Source organism: Balaenoptera musculus, chromosome 11 (assembly GCF_009873245.2).
Source record: "Balaenoptera musculus isolate JJ_BM4_2016_0621 chromosome 11, mBalMus1.pri.v3, whole genome shotgun sequence".
NCBI classification, from domain to species: Eukaryota; Metazoa; Chordata; class Mammalia; order Artiodactyla; family Balaenopteridae; genus Balaenoptera; species Balaenoptera musculus.
In genome coordinates this window covers 54,472,518-54,498,431 of record NC_045795.1, presented here as the reverse complement: position 1 = coordinate 54,498,431, position 25,914 = coordinate 54,472,518, and the positions used below count along the sequence as shown (strand labels likewise).

The following is a 25,914-nucleotide window of genomic DNA, read 5'->3' as shown; positions in this document are numbered from 1 at the left end:
CTTTCCTCTGTACAATGTTGGTCTTAAAAAGACAACCGTGTGGTATCTGCTGGCTAATATGAACGTGAAGGGATTTCTGCAAATCTGGCAACCTCTCTCTGTACTTATGGTCTATTTCATTGACCAAAATGGTATCTCTATTTCCCCACAGGTCACACCCTAGAGAACACATGCAAACCCTCGGCCCCTCCTCCATCACTTCCCTGAAGCAGGTCCTCTTCCAGAAACACCTCTAGTTTGCTGCCCTTCGGTTTGTTCCCTGCCTCCAGCTTCCCTCGTCCCTGCCATCTCCCTGTCTGGGGAACGAGGCTGCCTTGCTGCTGACGGAAGGACCGCACTCAAGAGGCAATGAAAACAACTACTCACATCGTGTGCAAATATTCTCTCCCTCACTCTCTGATATTCCTCTTCTCTCTCTTCAATTGATTTACTTCGTCTGTCATCTCTAAATGGATGCATTCTGTTTTGCTGAACAGAAAAAAGAAATCAGGAGGGTTATCCAAGTTGAGCTGTTGGAAATCTGCAGTTAAGAAAAACTGTCAGCTGAGAATAATAAATGTTCACTTAAGCAAATGGGGCGTGAAAAGTCTTACTCCCTCTGGTCCCTAAGGAAGCCGTGGTGGGGTACGTGTGTGGTGTGTGTGTCGTGCAATGGCAGGGGATGCCTGCTACGCCTGCTTGCTCCCTTGCTGGATGCAAGTAGCACGGGAGTTTCTGGAATGTAAGCTCCTGAATGTGCCTCAGGTATTCAGTCAGTTGGCTACGTGATGGGTCACGAGTCATGGGCTCTGTCTCCTTAGCAAACCTGTGTGATTTTGACTCCCCAAAAGGAGGCAGAATGGTGGTGAGAAAAGAGGAAGTGGCTAGTTCAAGGTGGCTAAGAGAAGAAATGGCTTTGAAACCTTGGGGACTGGAGAAACAGAGCAAGGCGGTAAAGAAGGGAACAGGCAGAATGGACGACGTGGGTGCTATTTCTCTACATCCTAACTTGTATTTTTATTCACTCAATGACTTATTCTGTGAATTGCGTCTGGGATAAAAAGAGGAACTAAATTCAAAAAGCTTGTCTGCTGGTTAAGGTCGATGTCAAGAAATCTAACAATTCAAAGAACCCAGCATGAGGACTGCTGTTCTTCCCTCTGAGCCGCTTCCTGTGTCTCTACTGCCCTCCTATCTTATTCCTGCCGTTCCTCCCCAAACGCCCTGCACTAACCACGTCCATCCATCCATTCAACAAACACCCACTAAGTACAGGACACGGGCACATGTTCCAGAGTCAACTCGAGCCATGGTGTGGTTTGATGGTGGTGGCAGGAAATGAGATACAAATGACGAACGGGTTTTTTTTTTTTTAAAAGTGCGTCAGAGATGCACACCCTGGCTCACGGTGACTCACTGTGGGTAATTAAAATAATAACTTGAGTGAGACGCAGATTGTCTTACCTTTCAGCATTCTAAAGCAAAGTCATTGCCAAAAAAAAAATCTATTTGATTGTCAGAGACATAAAGGGTAACTGTAATGACACTTATATGACTTTCTACTGTTCCTCTTATCATTAAAATTTTGTTTTCTTTTGCCATTTACTTAGTTTTCTTCTTCATCACCCTGGATCCCACCCCCTCCATCCATAGAAAAGTCTCTCTAGCCTTGTCGAGGTCCCATGAGTAAGGCTACTCTAGAACAATGTAATGTTTTGTCACAAGCAAGAAACACGTAAGGAGGAAGTTCTGCTCCAGTTCGTGCAAAACAAGCAGACAACTGACATGGACGATAAAACATGGGAAGGGGAAGGGGTGGGGGACTGAAACCTGAACTCAATTCTTTGTTGTGAAGACTTATGTTAGGAGAGTTTGCAAAATCCACCTGGCCTCACCATAACAAGGTTTGTTGTTTACAGCTACATCAGTTGATCAGCGGTCCGTATTGACAATCCAGCTCAATGTGTGCACAACGGAAGGATAAAGCTGTAGGGAGGGGAACGACTGCCAGAGTTACACAGACACCTGGAAATGCAACTGACAAAGCTCTTCCCATCAGCTCGGAGCCTGCGGCATCCCAACCCCCCAAGACATGCAGCAGAGCCTGCGTCAAGCACCACCCATGCAGCCCAACACAGAGCCATCGCTGAAGCAACCAGGGTGTGGTGTTTTGCTACCCATTGAATGCCAAAGAGGGAGGCAGGGGGGAGGGGGGCAGGAGGTTTGGGGGGGGGGACAGTCGTTTCAGAGGCAGGGGAGGTTTGGGAGGGGGAGCGGGGACAACAGAATGACAAGAACATCAGGCAGCCCACCTTCAAAAACAACAATGTCAGCCACTCTCAAACTTGAGAACCAACCTGAGTGTCTTCTTTATCAATACTAGAGTTATCTCGCTTCAAGATAAACCGCTTCTGGGATTCTTCACCTTTTTCATCTTTTAAATGTTCACAAAACCTTTGCTCTGGTCTGCCAGCAAAGTAAAACATATCAATAAAAAAAGTTTTTCCTCCTGTTTAAAGTTATTTCTTAGTGTTTCTTCCACCCCCCGCACAGTGGCATTCAACTTTAAAAAAACGTGTACACGTGGTTTTGATACTAGAATTGCTGGCAATATACAGGTAGGTAATAATGTGTCACTTCACAGGTGTTGTTTGAATACCTTTGGTTGTTTGGAATTCGGAGTCTTGTTTGCTGCATGCTGTTCACCATGGCTGAAGTTAAAAAAAATTTTAAAGGCCTGAAAATATATAGTGTATAGATGCTTTCTATAGTTATTTTGACCTCCATCACTCCTGAATTCAATCAAGTCCCCGCCCATATTCTCAAACAACTATACATGCTTAGAATTTGGGATTACCACATTAATTCACCAATGTCTGGAAACTAGGAGAACACTTTCTATTATATCTTCCTATTATATCTTCCCTTTCAAGAGCCTTCTGAATCTGTAGTGAGAGAGAGCCATCTACGAATTACTTCCATCTTTCTTTAATGACAAATGCTCTGGAATCTGGCTCCAGTAGACTCTGACATCCTTGACCATGTCTTGTAAATCAGTTCAGTAATAGGGGAAACTGGAGATATTTAGTTTAAACAACTTAATGTCTGATTAGCAAGGGGAAAAATGCTCCAAGCAGTTATACACTATTGATTAGTCAATTGATTTTTTTAAGGTCCTCTTAATCATTTTGTATTATTACAGGAAAGGGCTCCACTTCCCTGTTAATTTCCCACCGGCATCATTGCACACCAAAGAACTCAATGAGTGACTTGGGCTTGGGTTCATCCCAGAGGAAGTGCTAAAATGTTCATTCCCCAGTTTAGAAGCAGTTGTAATTTACGGCTGTCATTAAAGTGTCTCTCATGTCTGATGTATTACTCTGAAGTCCCCGGGGTTCAGTATGTATCCAGTCATTGGGAAGCCATGTCACAGCATCTGTTGTTTAATATGACCATCAATTAAGGTGACCAGTAATTAAGGGAATCTCATCATTAGCTCCAAAATAAGCAAACAGCACTTTGAAAACAAAGGAGCAGTTTAACTGTATAATTCAAATCTTGATGAGAAGCATTGTTTCCTTAAACGCACATACATAAAGTATAATAATAATTGGGGAGCAGACAAAACCAGAAAACTGAAATAATACCAGTTATAGCTTCTAGAATTGTATATAATTTCTGCAAAGTGATATCACTACCTTACTCAATCCTTGCAAAAAAAACTTTGATGTAGGAAAAGGAAATATTTTTTGCCTCTTTTACAGATAAAGAAACCATCCCTCGCTAAATCTTTTGACTCCAGTTTATAGATTCACCCACTAAGCCACAGGCATCAAACAGCCTATTCACATCCTTGCAGAGAAGTGATTCAGTCTCTCTCTGCTTCTGTTGTACTCAGTGGGCTGGAGGGCCTCACACCTCAGGATAAAGAACAAAAAATCTGCATCATATCATCTTCAATATCAATGTAAACGTTTTCCACCAAAATTAAGATGTAATAAAATATAGCAATTTGGAAGTGCGAATGCGACATTTTAAAATCAGAACAGAGTAAATGTGCACTTTATAATGAAGAGGTCATTTACAGTAGAGAAATTAAATATATTTTGGTGGAGCACAGTCACAGGTCATTTCAATTACTTATTAGACTATAAAGTCTGACAATACTAGCGTGAATAGCTACAGGTCACTGTAAACGAGAACAATTCTCCAGGAGCTTTTCTTTTTTCTTTTCTTTTCTTTTTTTTTTAGGAGCTTTTTTAAAGCTTCCCAACATTTTCAACCACTTAGATGTTGTTATATTGTTTTCTTTCCTTTCTTCTTAATTGACGTATAGTTAATATACAATATTATGTAAGTTACAGGTGTACAATATAGTGATATCCAAATTTTTTTTTAAAAAAAGCTTTTTAAAGCTTCCCAACATTTTCAACCACTTAGATGTTGTTGTATTGTTTTTTATGTAGCATGTAAAATTAGGATATTAACTTAAGTACAAACGCTGATAGTATCAATGCTAATTAAGCCTCTTCTAATAGCCCCAAGCTCTGTAAACCTGATAAACTCTAGTCAATGAAATGATTTGCTGACTGCTAAATATACAGATATATTTCTTGTATTTGTTGCTAATCATCTATAAATGTTCATTTAGAAATGAAATGGTCTAAGAATGTGAACTTTTGGATTCATGAGCATAAGGTGAATTTGCTTCAGACTAAATTCTTCTTTAGGCAGAAAATCATTTAGAGTGAGATTTCAGCGTAGTAACCAGAGATGGAATGCAAGTTCCATGTGGGTAGGGACCTTGCTTTTTAAAAACTGAATCCTTAGTGCCTAGAACCATGCCTGGCATATGGGAGGCATTTGGTTGGATGAACAAATGACTCAATGTATGAATGAATGAAAATTTAGCACAGCTGTATATAAATCACAGTAATTCAGGGACAGATCAAAGAATCACTGAGTAAGATATATAGTCACAAATGTTTAAATTATAAAACAGAGCAGGAGAGAGTTTGGTTAGTAGGAGCATAAATTCAAATTTAGAGGGACTTCCCTGGTGGTCCAGTGGTAAAGAATCCACCTTACGATGCAGGGGACGCGGGTTTGATCCCTGGTCTGGGAACTAAGATCCAACATGCAGTGGGGCAACTAAACCTGCGCGCCACAACTACTGAGCTCCCGTGGCTCAACTAGAGCCCACGTGCCGCAAACTACAGAGCCCACACGCTCTGGAACCTGCGTGCCACGACTACAGAGCTCACGTACCCTGGAGCCTGCACGCCACAACTAGAGAGAGAAAACGCGCATGCCACAACTAGGGAGAGGCCCTTGTGCCGCAACGAAAGATCCCGCATGCCTCAATGCAGATCCCGCATGCCACAACTAAGACCCGATGCAGCCAGAAATAAAGTAAAATAAATAAATAAATAATAAATAAATCTTAAAAAAAAATTTAGACCATTAGGAACATCTTTAAAAATCAGATTTATGTTTGGCTTCAAGTCAATTGTGTTATTAAAGAAAAGCTTTTCACATTTGAGGATATCTTGGGAAAAGAGGTGGAAATGGGAATTTTAGCTTTTCTAGTTTGGGAACTTCTCAGTTAAAATGTCATTATAGTTACGAGAGAGCTATTCAACCATTATTTTTGAAACTTCATTTGCGTTTCTTCATAGTGCTGATTTATTCTTTTTTTCATAGCAAGAAAAATACATCCATCACATAAGCAAGAGTAGTCAAAGGAGCTTGTTTGAATCAATAATGTAAATATTATTCAGAACAATATTTGTTACTCTGATATAAATTATGCAAACTGCATCTTGCACGACTGCTTTTCAAGTATTTTGTTTAAATTTGTTTTCAAACATTAGAAACTAAAAGTCCAAATTACTAATCCCTTCTTGATTTTCCAAAAATATTTTGAAAGGTTAGAAAGTAACCATTTGAAGTTTGCATAAAAGGAATAAAATAAACCTAATAAGATTTTTCCAGGTTGATTTTATAGAGAATTACCTAGAGGTAAGGAGTAATTTTCGGTTTAAACTCATGCAGACTATAGTTTATTACTGAAGTATTATATGTGATTACACTAAAAATTACTGGTAATGCACCATTATATTAGAGCTTTTAAAAATCCTTTTTACCACTAATTTAACATTATAGCAATATTATTTCTTAGCCATAAAATGAATGGAACTAAAGTAATATATCATGGACCTTTATTTAAAATGGTAATGAATTATTTTTAATGTATCTAGATGAGGATATAACTCTAAGAAAAACTCCTCAAGGCTGCAAAAGGTCAAGGTATTTATTAAATTAATGATAACTGGAGTTTACTATGTATCTCATGGCCATGCATTATACATGCCTACATTTTTTTTTCCTGGAACATTTCAGTCCATGAGTTATTATTTTTAGCTGTCTCTTTATCATTATCAAAAAGCAGAGAAAATAAATTTAATGTTTCTTCTTTTTTTTCAAAATTTATTTATTTAATTTTATTTATTTATTTTCGGCTGCGTTGGGTCTTCATTGCTGTGTGCGGGCTTTCTCTAGTTGTGGCAAGTGGGGGCTACTCTTCCTTGTGGTGCATGGGCTCCTCATTGTGGTGGCTTCTCTTGTTGCGGAGCACAGGCTCTAGGCGTGTGGGCTTCAGTAGTTGTGGCACATGGGCTCAGTAGTTGTGGCTCACGGGTTCTAGAGCAACGGCTCAGTAGTTGTGGCGCACGGGCTTCGTTGCTCCGTGGCGTGTGGGATCTTCCCGGACCAGGGATCGAACCTGTGTTCCTTGCATTGGCAGGCAGGTTCTTAACCACTGTGCCACCAGGGAAGTTCCTAATGTTTCTTCTTGATTAAAAAAAAAATAGTTTCCTCTTCTTAAGTTTAAAAAAAAAGTGTTTTCCCACAATTCATAGCAGGTGTCTACTGTGACACTCATTGATCATATGTGGTGAGCAGTACTGGCATTTCCAGTCTGTCTTGGCATCCCCAGTCAAACCTTTCAAAAGTTAGAACTAACTCTTCATTGTTCCTTATTAGACAGAGCTCATGAATTGACAGGCAGTATGGCTGAGTGAAATACTGCGTAAGACCATCAAACTCTATCTTCTAGTCAATTGATTCCAATTTTAGTTAGATTTCTTTCACCTGAACCTTAAAGAAAGATGAGGATGCTTTATTATTTTTTTAAAATCTTTTTGATCTAGAAGTACTTTCAGTGGTTTATTCTCACTGCCATTTGGTTTCCATTTCTTGAAACTAAATGTATTACTTCTCGTCCAAATAGTTCAGTTTAATCCCTCCCCCTCACATACGCACAAATGAAGAATTCAATTCTGCTAAATGCGGAGGAGCACAAAGGGACGTCTTTGAATTTCATACTGAATAATGGAAAGATGGTCATCAATATGCATGAAAGGTTGCTGTGCACAACAGGGTGAAATATTTTGATGTCAAAGACATTCGTCAAAAATATTTTAATAGTCAAACATATTACAGAAGTCTAAGTGGCCCTGTTCCCTTAACACGTGGAAATATTCAATTACGATACTGACAACTGATATCTCTTATTTAAAAAAGAAAGTCCTATGTTCTTTACATATTTCATGATTTCCACTTCCACCTTGTCATTTTATACCATTTTATTCTCTTTTAAATGAGACTATGCCTTACAAATTCAGCATTCTAGCATTTAAGTTTGGAAACCAAACATCTTCAACCAACAGACTACAACTTCTCTTTCTACTCTATGCCCCAATTCTATCTTTCCTGAAGTCATGGTGATACACTCACGGCCTCTCCACTAGCAGAAATCTTTTTTTTTTTTTGGTCATTTGTATATGTTCTTTGTTGAAATTTCAGTTCATTCTATTGACCATTTTTATTTTTTGAATTTTTGAATTTTATTTATTTTTTATACAGGAGGTTCTTATTAGTTATCTATTTTATATGGATTAGTGTATACATGTCAGTCCCAATCTCCCAATTCATCCCCCCACCACCACCCTCCCCCGCCACTTTCCCCCCTTGGTGTCCATACATTTGTTCTCTAGAAATCTTAAGATTAATAAGACACAGGAAATACACCAAGAAGATTCATTGTACACAACCAGGCTCTGGCCTTCAAGTATGCCCTACAACTTCCCCCAGGGAGAGTGCTAACGTGACTGCTCCTACTAAAGGTGGATCTAGAAGCAACAAAGGGAGTGTGCAGAAACTGGGCCTAATTCTGCTCCCTAGAGGAGGCCAAGGTGCTGATGGAAGGAACCAAGTCACCGTAATCTGGCTCCCTCCAAACTACTCTACATATAGGAAAAGACTATATGTAGTATTTATATGTATAGTGAACCTCCCTCTAAACTGTCCCAAACTGTATAATACAGATAATGTCTTTACACATTTATATACACAGGCTTGCACTTACACACCATGTAAACCTCGGTCATGGCTGAGTGGCAGGAGCCATGGATTTCAGTCTTGATCTTCTGTGAAATGACCAGGTAAGATCAAGACAGGAACCTCAGTTTTCTCTTCTGTAAAACAGTCTAGCTTTATCTACCTAGAATGTTGAGAGCTAGACAGATAGATAGATAGATACACAGATATTTGGAAAGTATTATTACTGCATGGGAAAGCTCTTTTTAAAAAAAGTTATACTAAGGATATTAACATTATAGAAGGTACGTGCATGTTTCATTTCCAAAATTAAACAGTAAATTATATGTTCAACACTCAAACCCCCATAAATAATTTCAAGTTGTGAAAGGAACACAGCACACTTATTTTCTCTCCTCACAATGTATGTCTGTCTATCTACAGACACATGTTCTCTGAGGTATTTGAGAATAATAATATGAGAAAATATATTTTGAGAGACATGATGCAGAGTTTGACCAATGTCAATAAATAAAGGTCTTAACTTTGAGCTGGACTATTGTTTAAAGAACTAGGTTGTCTGCTCAGTAAATAAAATCCCACAGTTTTCCTGAGAGTAATGTGATTCTTAGTTAGGTTTCTGACCTTTGGCTTTAAGTCAGATGATTTTTCAACGCTATTCCTATAAAAAGTGCAGAGTAAATTTGTCCTGTTTAGAAATGACAGGATGCCAACCAACCGCTCACAGATTTCCAAGAGGCACTTGAAGAAAGTGATGCTTAGTCCTCTTCAGAGGATTAGTAAGCAAGCATCGTATCAGAATGCTGCTCAGTTTATGCCTGGTGCCACTCACACTCCCAGACAAAGGAAAAGAAATACAACAGATGTGGGAGGAAAAGTATGGGTTTTTTTGGTTTGTTCTGGTATACATGCACTTCACCACCTGCAGGGAGTGAGTGCTTAAGGGTCAAGAACTGATGACTCCCATCTTCAACCTGAGTCCCTTCAGGAAAATTTAAACACAACAGATGTCCACTGACCCTGCTGTGCTGCTGGCCACTCCTCTCTGGTCTGCCCCCTGAGAAGGGGGCAGTCCCCCCAGTCCTTTTCATAGGGCAGTCATCATCCATCACCTCAGGGATTCTTTTTTTTTTTTTTTTTTTAAGGAGCACTATTTTTTTTTTATTTTAATTTTTTATTTATTTATTTATTTTTGCTGTGTTGGGTCTTCGTTGCTGTGCGAGGGCTTTCTCTAGTTGCGGCAAGTGGGGGCCACTCTTCATCGCGGTGCGCGGGCCTCTCACTATCGCGGCCTCTCTGGCTGCGGAGCACAGGCTCCAGATGCGCAGGCTCAGTAGTTGTGGCTCACGGGCCTAGCCGCTCCGCGGCATGTGGGATCTTCCCAGACCAGGGCTCGAACCCATGTCCCCTGCACTGGCAGGCAGATTCTCAACCACTGCGCCACCTGGGAAGCCCCACCTCAGGGATTCTTAGCAAAGTCAACTGGGCTCAACTGCTTCACTTAGAGAGAGGCTTTGTTTAGCACCAGAACAAGTTTCATGGTTCTTGTGATTTACCAAATAGCCAGCTCAGTGAACCATCCTTTCTGCAACAAACAAGCAAACTACCACAGTCACTATAGGCCGCTCATCACTCCAGGCCAATACCCACGTCCACACTTCTCAGGAATCGGGACCTTGTGCTCTGGAGCACTGGACTCTTAAGGTGTCACCCCCAACCTCTGCCTTTGAGCCACTATTCTTGTTTCATGATTGCAGGGGCCTGTATCCTCTTTCCGCAGTAGATCTGCCATTTCCTTTCCTTGCTTTGCTCTCTTAGAGTAGGGGATTGGAGGCAATGACAGTGGGTGGATGTGAAAGACAAAAGAAAAAAATATTCAAGAGATGACAACATTTTAACATGAAAATTATCTGGAACTAGTTAAATGCTTACTCTGACATATGCGAAGACATTCAGATACACGTGGGATTTTCTCTGCCTATGACTGATCTTGGCCCTTTGGAAAATACTAGTGAAAGTAGATGGTTTCTCGTCTCCAAATGATACACCCTGAGCATACATCTTTTCTCTAAGAAGGAGAAAATGGGGGGGGGGGTGGCGGGTAAAAATTATCTAATAAGAGAACAATGAGCTGCTTTGGGCTAAACACGTAGAAACAAGCAAAAGAGAAAAAGTGAAGATCAGAAAGAGAAACAAAGAGAAGAATAAAGCTTCTCATAAAGAAAACAGACCCATATATTTGTAGCATTTAAATATTTTTTAAAAAGCACTGTTCATCTTTTAGCCTCAATCCTCAATACTTATCAAAAAAGTAACATGATAGAGAGTAAATACATTCTAAATTATCACTTGCACTGCCAAATTGCACAGACCCTAGTACCTCTGCCCCAGATTTCCAAGGGGCTCATTTGGTGTCACCACCTAATCTGACAGTTAACAAAGAATGTCAACAGAAAAAATTTAAAAGTGCTAGAGAGTGAAACATATTTCTAGCAATAAATGGGGGAAAGAGAGCCCAACAAAAGCTGAAAAAAAAAAAAAAAAAAAAACCACATAGTGAGCCTCAGCTCAAAAACTCTGTTATTTCAACAAAAAGCAGTCAATTCTAATGAGAGGCATCCCCAACTATTCAGATCCAGTTCTTGGAACAACAGATGTGCTGGATGGCTGTAGGTGACATACACTCACCTGTTCTCACCCTGGCTAGCCCTGAGAATCAACAAGGATGCAGTGGTGCCAGGCTAAGGTGACTTTCCTTTGCTAAGTCTCTAAAGTGCATCAGTTCACTCAGAAGAAGGCACCTTTTTGGAACGTATCCCAGATGAACATGATTCTTATTTTCTACTCTCTCAGGACTACTACATCCTTAACCCCATGCTCCTGTGGCTATGACATGAAAACATGCATTTGGACAATTGAATTGCTTGGAGCAGTAATTTTGTATTAACACAATGGATACGTTTATCTCCTGTACCGACATCATCCGTAAGTGTAGCTTTTTCATTCTTGAAAACGCAGATGGAAATGGAGTATAGGAAGTTTCCACTGGATGGTTATCACCCTCTACCAAATACTGCATCTTTTTTTCCCCAAATATCACATCTTGTAGCAGTGATAAATACAGAAAATCTGGCAAGAACTATCATTTTGTAGGAAGTCTCTGTTATTTATTGATACCACTGAGTTAATCTTCAAAAAGATCTTCTCCCTCAATCATTGTTTCTTATCAGACAACAAAAGACTTAAGAGTTGAAAATCCCAACCAATTCCGGAGATCTTGAGGATTTTGCCCAAGATGGTTTGGATGTTTTTGCTTTAAAGAGAGTTAGATTATTTAAGAAAATTGTTCTCAGCATTAGACACACTGGTTTAGATCCCAGCCACACTGAGCATTGCTTCTCTGTAAGTCCAAAATTGAACTTGAGTTTGTGCTTAATGTTCTTCTTCTGTAAAATGAACCTCTAATGACTTATGTTATATGTTTTTAATATTAAATGAAATAATATACATTAAATAAGAGGTAAAGTACCCAGTGCAATTGAACAAACATTAGGTAATGTTCTTATAAGAGATTATACCACTTAACTAACTGAGAAGTCTGAAATAAGTTCTTTCCATCATGAAAGGATGGATGTATTATATCTGAAGATATTAGAGAAAATACTAGAAGTGAGTGTGGTACACACACGTGTATGTATAATCCTCATAGTCTGCTGTCGTGACTTAAATATTTTGAACTTCAGGTGAAACTATTTTCTCTCCATGCAAAAATTAATATTTTCAAGTCACATTCTGTAATTACTTGAACTGCTGACAATCTAGAAAAACAGGAATTCTGGAAATAAATCCCAGCCAATATCTAGCTGATATGCATCCACGCCAGAGGAACACCTTATATGCCAGCTCAGTGTCATTGAAAAAGAAAAATTAAACGTTAAATAAGAAAGTGTTTTCTCTCCCTCAGCCCTCTAGTTCATTTTTATATCTTCCATCCACGTTTTTCTGTATTTCTCCCAAGCTGCAGTGCCATTTAAAATATGCATTTGTAATGTATTTGCTTCAGAATAGCATAAAACTGTACACATTGAAAAGGTATTCCCAAAACACAAAACCCACAAGGAACCATCTGAGGAATTTCCATCTCAGCCTCCCTCCTTTATAGAAATGGAAACATTTTCATCTCGTAATATATCTAAATCAATACAGTCCCCACGACCATCACATGCCAATTGCGCTGATGGCACAACTCTTGAAATTTTCAGAGTCAAAGAAACGCAAGACACCTAGAACTTGAAGAGATGTTCCCTTTCAAACTTCAACTCCATGAGAACACGGCAACAGACTTCAAACATCAAATGTTATCATTTCCCACAGAACACTATTTCTCCTTTGCTGAAACTGCCCAAAGTGATTCAAAGGTCCTGGAAGTGTGACTTGTTAAGGACATTTGTAAAAGGACATTTAATTCATCCTCTTCTCTTGTCCTAAAAGATATTAACCTCCCCCATGCCCATCTCAAGCCCCGGCAAGAGCCACTCAAATCGAGGACGGTCAGAAAGGCGTCTGGAATAGGACAGTAGGCCTTGACAACTGTGGATGAAAGATTATTAAGCTCAACTCTTCAGAAAATACCTTGATTGTCCATGACATACGGTCATTTCTTTTTGTTTAGGACTCACAGAGTGAGGATCAAGGGTGTGGATCAAGAGCAGGAACCGGACAAAACGCCTAGCAGCCTGGGTATTTTGTTGTAGCAGCAATACCTAAAGGTGTACCCTGCATAAACTCTCCTTCCGCTCTTCCTGGAGGCATGAACACATGGGGTCTATTGGAAACTGGCCATTTAAAAAAAAAAAAGAAAAAGAAAAAGAAAATCTAGTGCTCTTTTGGAAGTGAAGAAGTCTGATATTATGATAATATGATGCTCATTAGCAGAAAATAAAAGGTTTAAGGGACAAATTACGTCCTTTAGTGGTATATGGAAACTTGCAAGAATCATAAGGATTTCAAGAAGAGCTGACCAATAGAACTTTCTGAAGAAATGGGAATGTTCTCTATATGCTCTAATAGGTGCACTTGAAATGTGGCTAGCCTGACTGAGGAACTGAATCTTAACGCTTAAATTTAATGAACTTAATTTAAAACGTAAATAGTCATACATAAGTAGTGACTACTATATCGAACCGAGCGAGTTCAGAGTCATCACTCAGAGTTTACTGAGAGCCTTTATACACTGGTTTATTTTCTCAAAAACTGTTATACAAGGAGACAGGTCTCAAGCATGTGTATTAATATTTATGACTATGCGACTGCAAAATCACAGTGAATTAAACATAAATGCACTATCTCTACTAGTTGAAACCGTACCAATCTACTTGACCTGTGGGCTTTTTCCATGTCTGTTATGGCCTTACAGAGAAAGAGGTGAAATTAGAAGGAAAGAGTCACTTGCTTGCCTATTTTGCAATCAGTGTGTCCCTGCATTAGTATCAGAACGTCATAAGAAAAACCAGAATGGAGACTGAAAAACAACAGCAACAACTAGGAGTATTTGATGGAGAGGGAAGATGTAAAGGATTAAAGGATAGTGATCTTTCATTCCTACTACTGTTCACAATAGGAGGTCCACATGCCAACAATCAGATAAAGTGGAAAGCTAATACATTTTAAGATGTATTTTGCCAGCACAGTAGAATGCAACCATAGGACCCAAGAATTCTGAAGCTCCAAGGGCCTTTAAACATTATCCATTTCAAACTCTCCTGCAGATAAATAAGTAATTTGAAGCCCAGAGAAGTGAAGTGTTCAGTGTTCCTGAGATAATAGTCAACCTCAGTCCCAGATCTCCTAGTTTGAGTTCTCTCCACTATGACTTTCACGCTCATTTTTGCTGAACACAGACTGAGTCTTGAGCAGAGAAAGAGCCTCATCTCCATCCCAACAAGTCCCAACCTCCGGTGAGTAGAAAATAATGTTTTAACCACGCTGCTGTGCTTGATACAAAAGTTCCCTCTTCACTAACACGGCATTCCTAAAAACCATGCAGTTTACACAATTTACCAAACACTGTGAAAAAAGAAATTATAATACACAAATGTCTTAAGAGAATGCTTTATATAGGGACAGTTTTTCAGTTTAATGTGTATTTTTGCTATGAAAGTGGTTTGTGCTGTACTTAAAGGAGACATGAGTTCAAGAGGGACAGTTCCAAATTACCAAAGCAAATGACTACTCATCTTATGCTTTTTGGTGACTCAGTGGCACCATGAAAAGTCATTAAGATAGAAGCAAACAATTACTGAAAGGAGCAAAACCAAACAAGCAACCTCCTTTTAGATCTAGAACTTAGATATTAGTCAGCTCAAAAACTCTCATTTTACCGGTGAAAAAACTGAGAGGGCAGATTTTAAATGACTTGTTTCAAGCCACACAGCTCGTAAGTAAAAGAACTGGGTCTTAGAGGCAGGACTTTTGTCTCCAGGTTTGGAATTTTTTGTTATTCTAAAAACCACAGTAAGATCGATGTCTATAAACCAGAGAAACAAAGAAAAGGACAATTATCCTATGTATGTCATTGTTGTTTTAAAATGTCTGTTATTTTTCATTGGAGGTATATTTGACATAACACGTTCCATGCTTTGTACGTAATCACAGGGATTACTGATGGAAGGAAGAAAATTGTGTTTCACGAGTTATGTAAAAGATCAGGCAATAAATACACGGTATGGCCTAAATTTTATCAACTTTCCTGGTCCTCAGATAATCTTCTACAGATAAATGCCACTACTGCTGATAAGAGCAAGAGATAAATAACACTGCACATTTTAAATGCCATGTACTTTGAATTTTATACTGTGCTCTTATAAATGAATCCACAAGAGAAAAAGCAAATGCTAAATAAATACAGTGGTGGGGCTTACATTCTTGTGTTGCTGGTTTTGTTGATGATGACAGATTTCCCTGTTTGATCCACATTGTGATCCAACCCAAAGTAAGCTGCCACTCGATGGACAAGCATCCTCTGATAGGACGACATCTGAGGAAACTTTTTATAATGATTACTGGAAAGGAATACAAGAAACAGCAGAATCAGCATATTCGTTTCTGGCCTGTAGTACATTTTAGAGGTACACACACAAAACCATTTCTTTTTCATCCAAACCATTAAGCTTATTTCATTTCTGGCATCACTTGATGTCCTCATTTCCAGACACATTTTCCACTTACAGATGTATTGATTAAGTTACGATAAGTGTTTTTGTTTTACAGTTGCACATTTCTCAGACCACAGAGAACTTAATGTCCACTGGAAAGTGTTCTGTTTTGGTCCAGGATACCTTATCAACAGAGCCAGGCACAGGACAAATGACATGACATAATACGGGACTGCAGATGCCTATCTGGAGATATGTCATTACATGGTTGACACTGAAAGCAGTACAATTATTTCCAGGCATAACTGACTACAGCCAGCTGGCGCCCATTAAAGAACTATAATACAAATGAAAAGGGTCGCTTCTTGTTACTGCTACTCTATGCTAATCAGTGGCCCCCTGTTTATAGACATTTTGTCAGGAATTTAACAAGCAGGAGCACACACGGTCCAAGCAACAATTCCCATCAGCACATAGCTCCTAACTCCAATAGCATCTCTATTTAATGAGTCAGCAAACATATTAAATAATGTTTTATCTATCCCTAAATCTTTCCAGAATGAATAATTAAACCCAAATACCAAACTAAGACACATCAGATTAATTAACCGGCATTGCAATTTAACATACTTGTTGTCACCAATGAAATCAATAATTTCCTGCTCCATTTTCAAGAGTATCATCCTGTCTCTGCAAAATAAATGTTAAAATGAAAAGGCTTTATGTACTTTCCATTCCCAAAGACTTAACAATTTCATTTATATGTATGGAAAAGATGGTTTAAATCTATGTGGCTACAAATCAGTATCTAACTCTCCTCTGGAATATGCTGTCCAAATACCTGTAATTCCATTCTGTTTAAGATTATTTCTCATCTCATTTGTTAAGTATTTTGTAATATTGAAACTCCTGTAGTTTTTAATATTAATTAAGGCATGCAAGGTATTAGGCCCATAAAACACATCAAGTAAATTTTATATTTTAAATTGATAGGAAACTGGAGCAAAGCTAAGCCTAAGTAGTTGGTTCTATAGCTGTACTGAAGCATATTTGGTTTATCTGACATTGATTCTCATTCTCTATTTTTTCCCCTTAATCAGTATCTCTTTGTGACCAGAAAAGCAGAACTTGTAAACTGTAATTTACTCATTGGATAAGTACCCAGGAATTAAGACTATTTATAAACAGTAAACATGCAAACTATCTGCAGAAAAAAGAAAATACAAGAGACAGTTTAAGACATCAGAGAAGAAGCCTGCCTTTTACAACTCTCTTCTTAGAAGTGTTTGGATTAATGAGTTTGATTGTAATATTCTACTTGACTCTTCTAGAAATGAGAGGTTTACTTAATAATTTACCTGGAATTATTCTTTAATGTGTTAATCAGAAACTCGTGTAAGTCTATGCCTGTAGAATCCGTATATTCTTGGCTGCAATCTGAAACAAATAGCAGGATGGAGTTGTCAGAAAGGCCGATGGGGAGGTGGGGTGGAAAAGGTTTTCCCAACCTTTCCCGATCCCTTTTGCTCAGGTAAACTTTAGGTGAAGCTATTGGTGTGAAAGATACATGTTACAAAACTAGCAACCTGGTAATATTACATCAGGATGAAAATTAGATTCGGGGATTGAGAACACCCAGTAAATTCCCAGTGTGGAAACTGTCATAGGAGAGGAAGTGGGCACAGTCTGGGTGGGTGGGTGGAGTCAAGTGTCAGGTGTTCATTCTGCGCTGTCAATCAGCAAGGGCACGACCTCCCCGTGACAGTGAGGGGTACTCCCAACCCAGAGAGAGAGCTCTCAAGAGTTTGAGATACCATGGAACTCTCTTTCTCTTAAAACAGAGAAGGCAAAAACTGAAAGTTCTGTTATAAGACTGTCTAAATATTAATCAATACAAAGTATAGGAGGGCACTAAATATTTCCAAGTCTTTCAAGTCTTTTGATGCTGGCTAAAGCTTAATTTCTAAAGCCATCTTAGGAAGCTGTACTTCTTTACTCTTGGATACACCTTGGTTTTAGATATTCAGCAGCAGAGATAATCATTATAAGCAGGTATGTGGTTATAGAGCATAATATGAGAAGTAGTTGTCATTTCTCAGCTGATAAGATGCCCTATGCTCTCTCAGTTATTTTTTAAAAAAAACAGTCTACTGCCAAGCTATTTATTCATGGTATTCTTCATTTCAACTTAGTTTTGTTTTTCTCTCTCTCTCTTTTTTTGGGTTTAGTTTTGTATAATTATATGTAAGGCAACAATTTGAAAAGCCCGGATTGTAGATTTGGGGTTTTAGAAGGAATAACTTTTGGGGAAGAATTTTTATTGAAGTAGAAGTGTGTATATTTTAAATGAGACATTATGGAGCAGTATATGGGTTGCAGAGACCAAATTCATCTGTGCCAGATAAAATGTTAATATGTGTTTCATTGACATTGGCATATATATCTGTGCTTTGGGGATAACAACACTTACCACTTACCGACTGAGAATTGCTAATCCACTATCTGTCTTTTAAGATAAACATGAAAGTTAAGATATAAAACTGGGTACTATTACTGTTCATCAATTCGAGTTAACTGGACTAATAAACCTGAATTAAGAACATATTTATATTCACTCCCTTGTACAAACTTCTCATTGAAAATAGGATATCCAAACGAATATCCAAAGAAATATGTGATCCTAAAAATAACCTTTCTAGATACACAAAAATGACACCATGAACAGAAAAAAAAAATCAAGGTCACATCACCTTTTACACACACACATACGTACACATATAAAATTATATGCAGAATTTGGTGGGAGGTGATATGTGTGTAAAATCTAGAATGTATTCTGTGACTATTTATGAGTCCAAATTAAGTTAAGGAAACATTTTCACATTCACCTTTTGATAACATTCTGATCTTGGGTTTTTCACAGGTTTTATCTTTGTTTTTATCCTTTTCTTTTTCTCTTTCAGAGTCATCTTTCCTAGATTTATCATCCTCTTGCAGGCTGGGAAAACTGGAAAGCTGTAAATGAATTGATTCCTGTTGGGGAAAAAATATAATAATTTAGGGCCAGATTTAAGAATCTCTGTCTGGTTTCCATTTTGCACAGAGATTATTAAGAACAGGAAAATGAAAGCCAGGTGCAGATTTTTTTTTTTCTTAAATGGTAAAAAATTAAACCTGTCAGAAAAATAATTGCTCTTTAAAGTGAATTAAACTTCAGAAGTCAATGGAAGGTCATGAGAAGTATATAGTACTAAAACTTTGCCTCATGAATATTAACCATAAGCAAGTTAAATTCCCGTAGATAACAACACTTATTTTCTCTACAGGTTTATTTTTAAACACCTAGGAAAAATTTTCTTTATCAATAAGCTTGAATCACAGGTCCTGTCATGTCTCAAAAAAAAAAAAAAGAGGCTTCTGCAGTTCTTTTCTATAATTCCTTGTAAGGAAAAATTGGCACAAACACAGACAGACAGATACTATGAATCATAATCATGGAAAAAACAGACATAAATAAAGGCCATGACAGCCAATTTACAATTAAAAATCTGTTTTACAACCATATCAATAATGATTTCTATCACTATGAAAACTCAAGATATAGAATTGCAGGAATCCTAGGTATGGGTTATTATCATACATTGTTTACAAAGGCTATTAATAAATCATCATAATATATGGTTACAATAAGCACTGCCTTTTAGAAAAGGTAGAAAATAGGACTATATTTTCCATCAGTTATATTTAAATATTTAATATTATTTTAATTCTAGCATCAGTTAATCCTTTCCAAGATGTAAGATTCTCTTGAACTGATGCTTGGTTGACCATTTACAGTATTGGGACTGGATCCACTTTTATATTTATTGATTTTTCACTGAAAGCAGATCATTTTGTATTAACTCATATATCAGCCATTTGGTTGATAGTATGTTCACTGTTTTGAAGAAGAATGAGCCAAATTATGTTTTTCAGTTTTATGAAAAAACTACACTATGATTAAAACTATGACAAATGAGCCAACATTAAGCCCACTGGCTCTTATGTAAGAGATGATTTGATGGGAAAGCTTTCTTCTACTAGCGACATTAACATTTATGATGTAGGAAAAAAAATATTCCCAATGACTAATAGTGTTTCTCACTGATAACTAAACTAATGCTCCTCTACACGTGACTAAACTATGCCTCTACATCCTCAAATTATGGTCAATCTGGGATTCTTAATGGTTCTTGGTAAATCAAGCAGAAAACAAAAGTCCTCCAAAGCCAAGTTTCTTTTTTGGGAGGGGTTCCATTGTGTATTCCAGGCTGGAATAAAAAGTCACCATGTTTGGAAAGATGCATGATACAGAGGATGAAATAAAACACATTCTCATGGTAAATATTTGTCTTAGCCGGGTTTCCTGATATCCACATGTTTATCCTCGGGATGGACATATACAAATTATGTAAAACTGAGTGTAATTTGATTGTAAGGTCTTTTATCACAGGACTTGGGACAGAAATGTCTCAGTCTGCAAAGATTCAGGCAGACTTCGGGGTTACGGTTTGCTTCCACTTGCTAAGGAAACAGCTGGAACATTTCTGGCTCTGAGTGGGGAAGAATCGATTCGACAGTGGATCAGGGGAGGAAAGTGATGGTACCAGGCCATGGCAGTGGTCTCATTGCTTCTTCAAAACCGACTGAACCATCCAGCCTCGGTAAATTTGAATCTAAAATCAAAGAGGCTTGGAAATATAAATGTAAGAGCACAGGCTAAAGGACATCATTTACCAAAAAAATGTACAAACTCATGCCGTGTGTTGACAAATACGATACTCAGAAAAATACCTGTCTTTTTCTACACATTCTGGTGTTGAAAGAACACACAAAAGTGCTATAGAGTTGGTAAAAAACAATCTGTTCTTTTTTAATATTTTTATTGATATGCTCAATAATAAAATACAAGTATTAATAAATACATCGGTACAGGATAAGTTTATGTCCAACAACAGGAAAAGAATGATTCAAGGTGCAGTAATACACTGATAGGTAAATAGTATAACATTAGAAAAGCAAAACTCCTTTAACTTAAGGGCAGGCTGAATCATCAGCTATGGGTCTGAGATCAAGTAATACAGGTAGCAAGAGTTTTTCCCACGCAGGAAAATGAAGGCAGTTTTCCAAATACTGTGAATATACAAACATTGGGGAAGCAATACAATCCGTATACTGTATACTTCGGCCAGTGTTCTCAGGGATTCAGTTCCCACATTTTGTTTAAGTGCCGGTAGTACCTAATGAAGGCATTGCATTCAAGCTCAAAGGTCTGCTTCTTTATTTTCTAAAAGAAGTAGCACGGCCACTCGCTTATTTGTGTGTCTATCAGCCCCCTGCTTCCACCACACCTCAGCCAGTCCAAAGAGAGGCTTGCAAGCTCTAATTTCTACAAAGTTAGTCTTAGTTACTCAGCTTGGAACCAGCAGGAACAAAGCACCGTTGGCCTCTTATTTCTCTGCACCAATTGTATGGAGAACCTAGACTTAGGTCCAGGATGGGCACAATGATACAGATGATCTCTTAAAAAATTTCCTCCTGGTACTTGTCAAATAGGATAAAAAGCAGAAGAAATCTATAAAGGCTGTCCTCCTCTGCCTGGCATTAGAAGTGGGGGGACCACTGGGGCACTACTTCTCCCAGAGTCTGTCATTCTGCAGAGTTAACATATATTGTGTGCATTACATCACAAGCCATCAATCAATGTTGAATAATATAAGCTGTGATATTCACATTATTCCCCCTTTTCAATCTCCCTTAAAAGAAGAAGCACAAATAAAATACTGAACAAAAGCCACATGTTTCTCAGAGCCCAAGTAAAATAAAGCCTGTGTATGAAACATAGGGATGGCTACTGAAAGCTAGCCTGCCCATGCCTTACAACATGGGTGGCATATTAAGGAAATGAGGCTAGGGAAAAAAAAATACTCTTAGGACAAAATCTATAAGGAATTTATTTTTGGTCCTTTTAAAGAAAGTGCTCTCAATGCTCTCTGTACCCATGAGGAGAATTTAGACTATTTTAATTAAAGTAAAAAGAGCAAAGCAAAACAAGGCCCAACAAAAATAATGCTATCTTAATCAATTTTTCCTCCTCTGGGCTCAGATAAATCATTTTACTTGTCTTGACTGCTCTCAGCCTTTGATAAAATAAGGAAAATTTTTTAGCAGCAAGACCATTTTTATAAAAATGAATATGATGCCTGAAAGGCAAACAAAAATAAATATGATGTCAAGTTTCCCATTTTGTCACAGAAGGGTTTCGTTGGAATTTGAATTTTTAGAGCTTAATAGTCTTGCTATAAGGAGCAAAAATAGGTATAAGGATATGCAGCAATGTATTAATAATATTAACTCAAATTCACCATCATCTCAGATTTATTTCTGGACAATTTTTCCAGGAGTGAGAAATCTCCACCAAAGGCCATAAAAGTATGTCTCCAAAGCTCAATGCACCTTATTCACTATTTCTGAAGTTTCATAAGAGCCAAGATTTGTGTTTTTATAGGCAAGTGCATTTTGGGGAGGTAAGAGTCTCCAATAAGGAAGGATCCTGATGGGATACTTGGGACTATATTTGGTTCAGTTTTATCAAGAGAGAGCCTTTGAGGAATATCAGCACGACTGTGCTTACATTTTAAGTTTTAATCTAAATTCTTTTGAATTCCTTTCCATTTGCAGTTTTCAGAGGGTCTGGAAAAAAACAAACGTAATACTTTGTGACAAACTGCTCAACTAATATAGAATGTCTCAGAAACAGAGGATGAAGCCAGAAGACGTTTTCCTTCTTGAACTGTTTTTTGCTCCCCCAAAACACTATTTAATGCCAAATTAATGCTCATGCACACAAAGGTAGATCCCGTTCATGCAGTGATCCATAATGACAGGGGGTATACCTGGTCCTGAAGACTTTCCCCTCCTGGTCTGGCTGAGGATTCTTCACAGACAGCAAGGCTGCGAGTCAGTTTACCTTTCCCTGCTCCTGACTGGGAAGGGAAAAGAAACGAGAAGGAAAGGAAAAATAAAGAAAAAAACCCCAGGAAATATCCTCAGGCTGTCGAATCATCTCCACCTTCTCTGGACATTCCCAAATCAGAGGTTTAAAAGCAAGCTTCAAATCCACTGCTCAGTGCTGTCTACAATGGCTCCAAGCATCACACCCCTGTGTTGATGGGGATGCAGTGTCTACACTGGCTTAAAGCATCGGACCGCTGTGCTGATGGAGATGCAGGTGGAGGAGAATGTGGAAGGATGAATTTAACGAACATGCCTAGCAAACTGTGCCCATCACACTGGAAACATACAAAGAATGAATTGCTGCCTTTTCATGAAAGTACAAGGAGAAAAAGACAACACAAATTAATTTCTACTAAAACTGGGTTTGGAAGTGATTTGACTGAGAAGATGTTTTAAAAGTTGAAGATTGTGTCCTAAACACCAGAACCTGTTTACTTCAAGGCAGAAACTAATTAGACAGACTAAAACATTTCCCCCAAACTTGATTTAAAATGAAAAGAAAACAAGCAGCTATTTGTTTGTAAAGTACTGTCAAGTCTGCCAGGATCAAACATATACACTGCTGCTATGTGAACCCTAAATGCTCTAATTAAAAAGCCTATAGAGGGACTTCCCTGGCAGTCCAGTGGTTAAGACTTCGCCGTCCAATGTAGGGGGTGCAGGTTCGTTCCCTGGTCAGGGAGCTAAGATCCCACATACCTTGTGGCCAAAAAACCAAAACATAAAACAGAATTCAATAAAGACTTTAAAAATGGTCCACATCAAAAAAAAACAAACAAAAAAAACCCACATAGAGCAGGAAAGAAAGAGAGGCATCAACACGACCCCATTAAATGCAGGCAGCACCGGTGCAGCCAAGATCCACATACAGCCATGTGAATCGTTGGCAAATCCTCTAACCCTGATGTTAATCTAATCCACATGCAACCATGATATCAGGTCAATGTAGAATTCCAGAACCCTACCTTGGATTTTCTTCTCTCTTGGTTCTGAGCCGCCAGTTGCCTCTGTATGTTAGAAACAAAATAAAACAAACAAACAAACAAACAAACAGTTCACCAACAACCAGGAGAGGGGAGGGGGGAGAAGGAGACAAAAAGATGTCACCAGAGTTGAAAAATCAAGAACAACAGCAACAAGGTATTATAACCATCGGGGAGGACTGCCCCAGCTCTTGCTCCGCCAAACTTTTGACCATTTAGCTTTTCTCGTTCCCTCCTTACAGCAGCTCCTGGGGAGGGGAAAAGCCGGCCTTGAAGGCTTTTGGCCATTATGCTGTTATCAGCCTCTGCTCCCTTTTTATATAAAAAGAGTTAACACTTTTGTAGTTTGGTTTAAAGAAAATCGATACAGGTTATTTGCAAGTACAGTTTGTTTTCCTTCTACCAAATCTCCTTCTCTCATAAATCATGAGAGTATTTAATCATATCACTTTTTCAGTACCGTCAATCACTCCCAAACTTCCCCCTACCCCTTCTAGAGCATTCTTTCTCTCTCTCTCTCTGGTTGGGAATTCTAGGCTTTTCTGCTAATAAGAATCGAAGCTTAGCCTGCCCAGGAAGGTCAACAGAGCTCATGTCTTTGATTTTTCTTAGTCTATCATGAGCTGTATTCCGCGGACTACAAACCCATTTTTATAACTCAGCTAGTGTAAAGCTGCCTCAGGAGAAGTCCTCCACAAACTCCTTGAGGTGATCTGGAAATTAATACGGAGAAGCTGTGGGCAAATTCAGTCATTAAATATGTTCTTTGGATTTTTTTTTTTTTTCATTTCAAAGGGCATTTTGACCAGAATGCACTGTTTGGTCAGAAAAAAAAAAAGACTAATAATTGGGAAAGGAGAAGATTCGTTTTATGGATTTTCTATTTATTTTACTAGTCAAACTCTTTACAAGCAAAAAAACCCCAAACCTTCAGAATATCTTCAAAATGAAAGAAAGGGATGCACACAGTGGTATGAGAAATGGGATTTCTCCAGGCTCACCTGTAATTCCAGTTTTTCCTCCTCGTCCAGACTTTCGGATTTAACCACGCCATTCTCTGGAGTGGCCGTCTCCTGCTCAGGCCCGCCTTCCTCCACTATGGTCTGATTCAGGTCTCCTGGCTCAGACATTCTCCCAGATGCAAATTAAAATAACAAGATTTGACACCCTACAAGGTTAAGACATCAGAAAGTAATGTCAGCACAGGGTGAAGTCTTGACCATTATTCTCGAGATATTTGATTTCTCCCTTTGTACTCAAATTCAAATAAGCAACTCCAGCCTCCCTGACAATTTTATACAAAAGGAGAATAAAACAAGATCAAATCAAGTACCCAAGACAAACACAAGAGGCAGATTCAGTTGCCCTGTCCACGCCCCTCCAAACACATACACATGCTCTTGTGAATACACCTTGCCGTCAAGGTGGATCAATACATCTTAAAATGAGACATGAAAGTCCCACACGTCTCCCGGTCCCTATGCTCCTCTACAAAGTAGAAGCAAAAGAAGAAGAGAGTATCTCCCCAACTCTTCCTCCACTTCTGAGTCGGGAGGTGGTACTGGGTTCTGCAGCATCTCTAAGATGACTCATAAATCATTTGCAAATTTCAACCACAGATGTACCTTCCTGGGTATAAGGGATTCAGTACACTCTACAAGGGGCAGAAGTCAATGTAAGAGGTAATAATTAAGTATACACATAGGATCTAAATTTGGCAATAAACCTTTCAGGAACGATAGTTTCAGGCTTCAAAGTGACAGTGACGTTATTAGAAGCAGAAGCCCTCCCCAAGCCCTGTCGGTGGCTGATGCTGCAGAGATTCTGCAGAAGGAAGCTATCACAACTGAACTCCGATGCTCCAGGCTCACAAGAGACGGCTACACAGACCCTGGAAATGGCTTTTCAAAGTGTAAGACTGTTATTAGTATTTTTTTCTCCCTTCTTCCATAAAGCCCTGACACTTCCCCTTCTGATGTGCCGTCAAAGGGGGCTCCTGAATAATTTATCATTTACTTCCTCCTCAATTTTTTTTTTTAAGAAATACAAGAAAGAAGGAGAGAAAAGAAGGAAGGAGGAAAAGAAAGAAGAAAAGAGAGGAAGGAAGGAGAAAGAAAAATAGAGAAAGACCCTGTAGCCTGGAAAGTCAGTTTTTTCACAAAAATTCCCAAGTAATGACTGCCCTGTTCCTAGTCATTACAATGGTAACTATTACTGGACAAATCAGTGTCTTGATATGTTTCTCTGGGAGTGTTTATCATTTACTAGTTCAGTAACTTTATTTCCAACTGGACATAGGAAGCACGAGAAAAATCTAAAACGCAGTAATTTCTGTTGCAAAT

General features: G+C 38.5%; 1 protein-coding gene across 27 annotated transcripts in view; it reads right to left on the bottom strand.

The window, feature by feature from the left end:
- ARPP21 (cAMP regulated phosphoprotein 21) overlaps window positions 1-25,914 on the bottom strand; it is a 165,194-nt gene that overhangs the window by 92,682 nt on the left and 46,598 nt on the right. For 16 of the 27 annotated variants that reach the window (XM_036869112.1, XM_036869131.1, XM_036869111.1 and 13 more), the window contains exons 3-11: window positions 24,574-24,740; window positions 23,555-23,596; window positions 22,469-22,558; window positions 18,422-18,566; window positions 16,892-16,970; window positions 16,164-16,223; window positions 15,300-15,440; window positions 2,337-2,445; window positions 367-468 (exon numbers count right to left, since the gene is read on the bottom strand). In XM_036869112.1, coding sequence (XP_036725007.1) covers window positions 367-468; window positions 2,337-2,445; window positions 15,300-15,440; window positions 16,164-16,223; window positions 16,892-16,970; window positions 18,422-18,566; window positions 22,469-22,558; window positions 23,555-23,596; window positions 24,574-24,702 — 897 coding nt within the window. In that variant the 5' untranslated portion in view covers window positions 24,703-24,740. Of the gene's footprint in view, window positions 1-366; window positions 469-1,874; window positions 1,966-2,336; window positions 2,446-15,299; window positions 15,441-16,163; window positions 16,224-16,891; window positions 16,971-18,421; window positions 18,567-20,438; window positions 22,266-22,468; window positions 22,559-23,554; window positions 23,597-24,573; window positions 24,741-25,914 lie in introns of those variants that run through there. The other 11 variants (XM_036869119.1, XM_036869127.1, XM_036869129.1 and 8 more) reach the window with 5 other exon arrangements.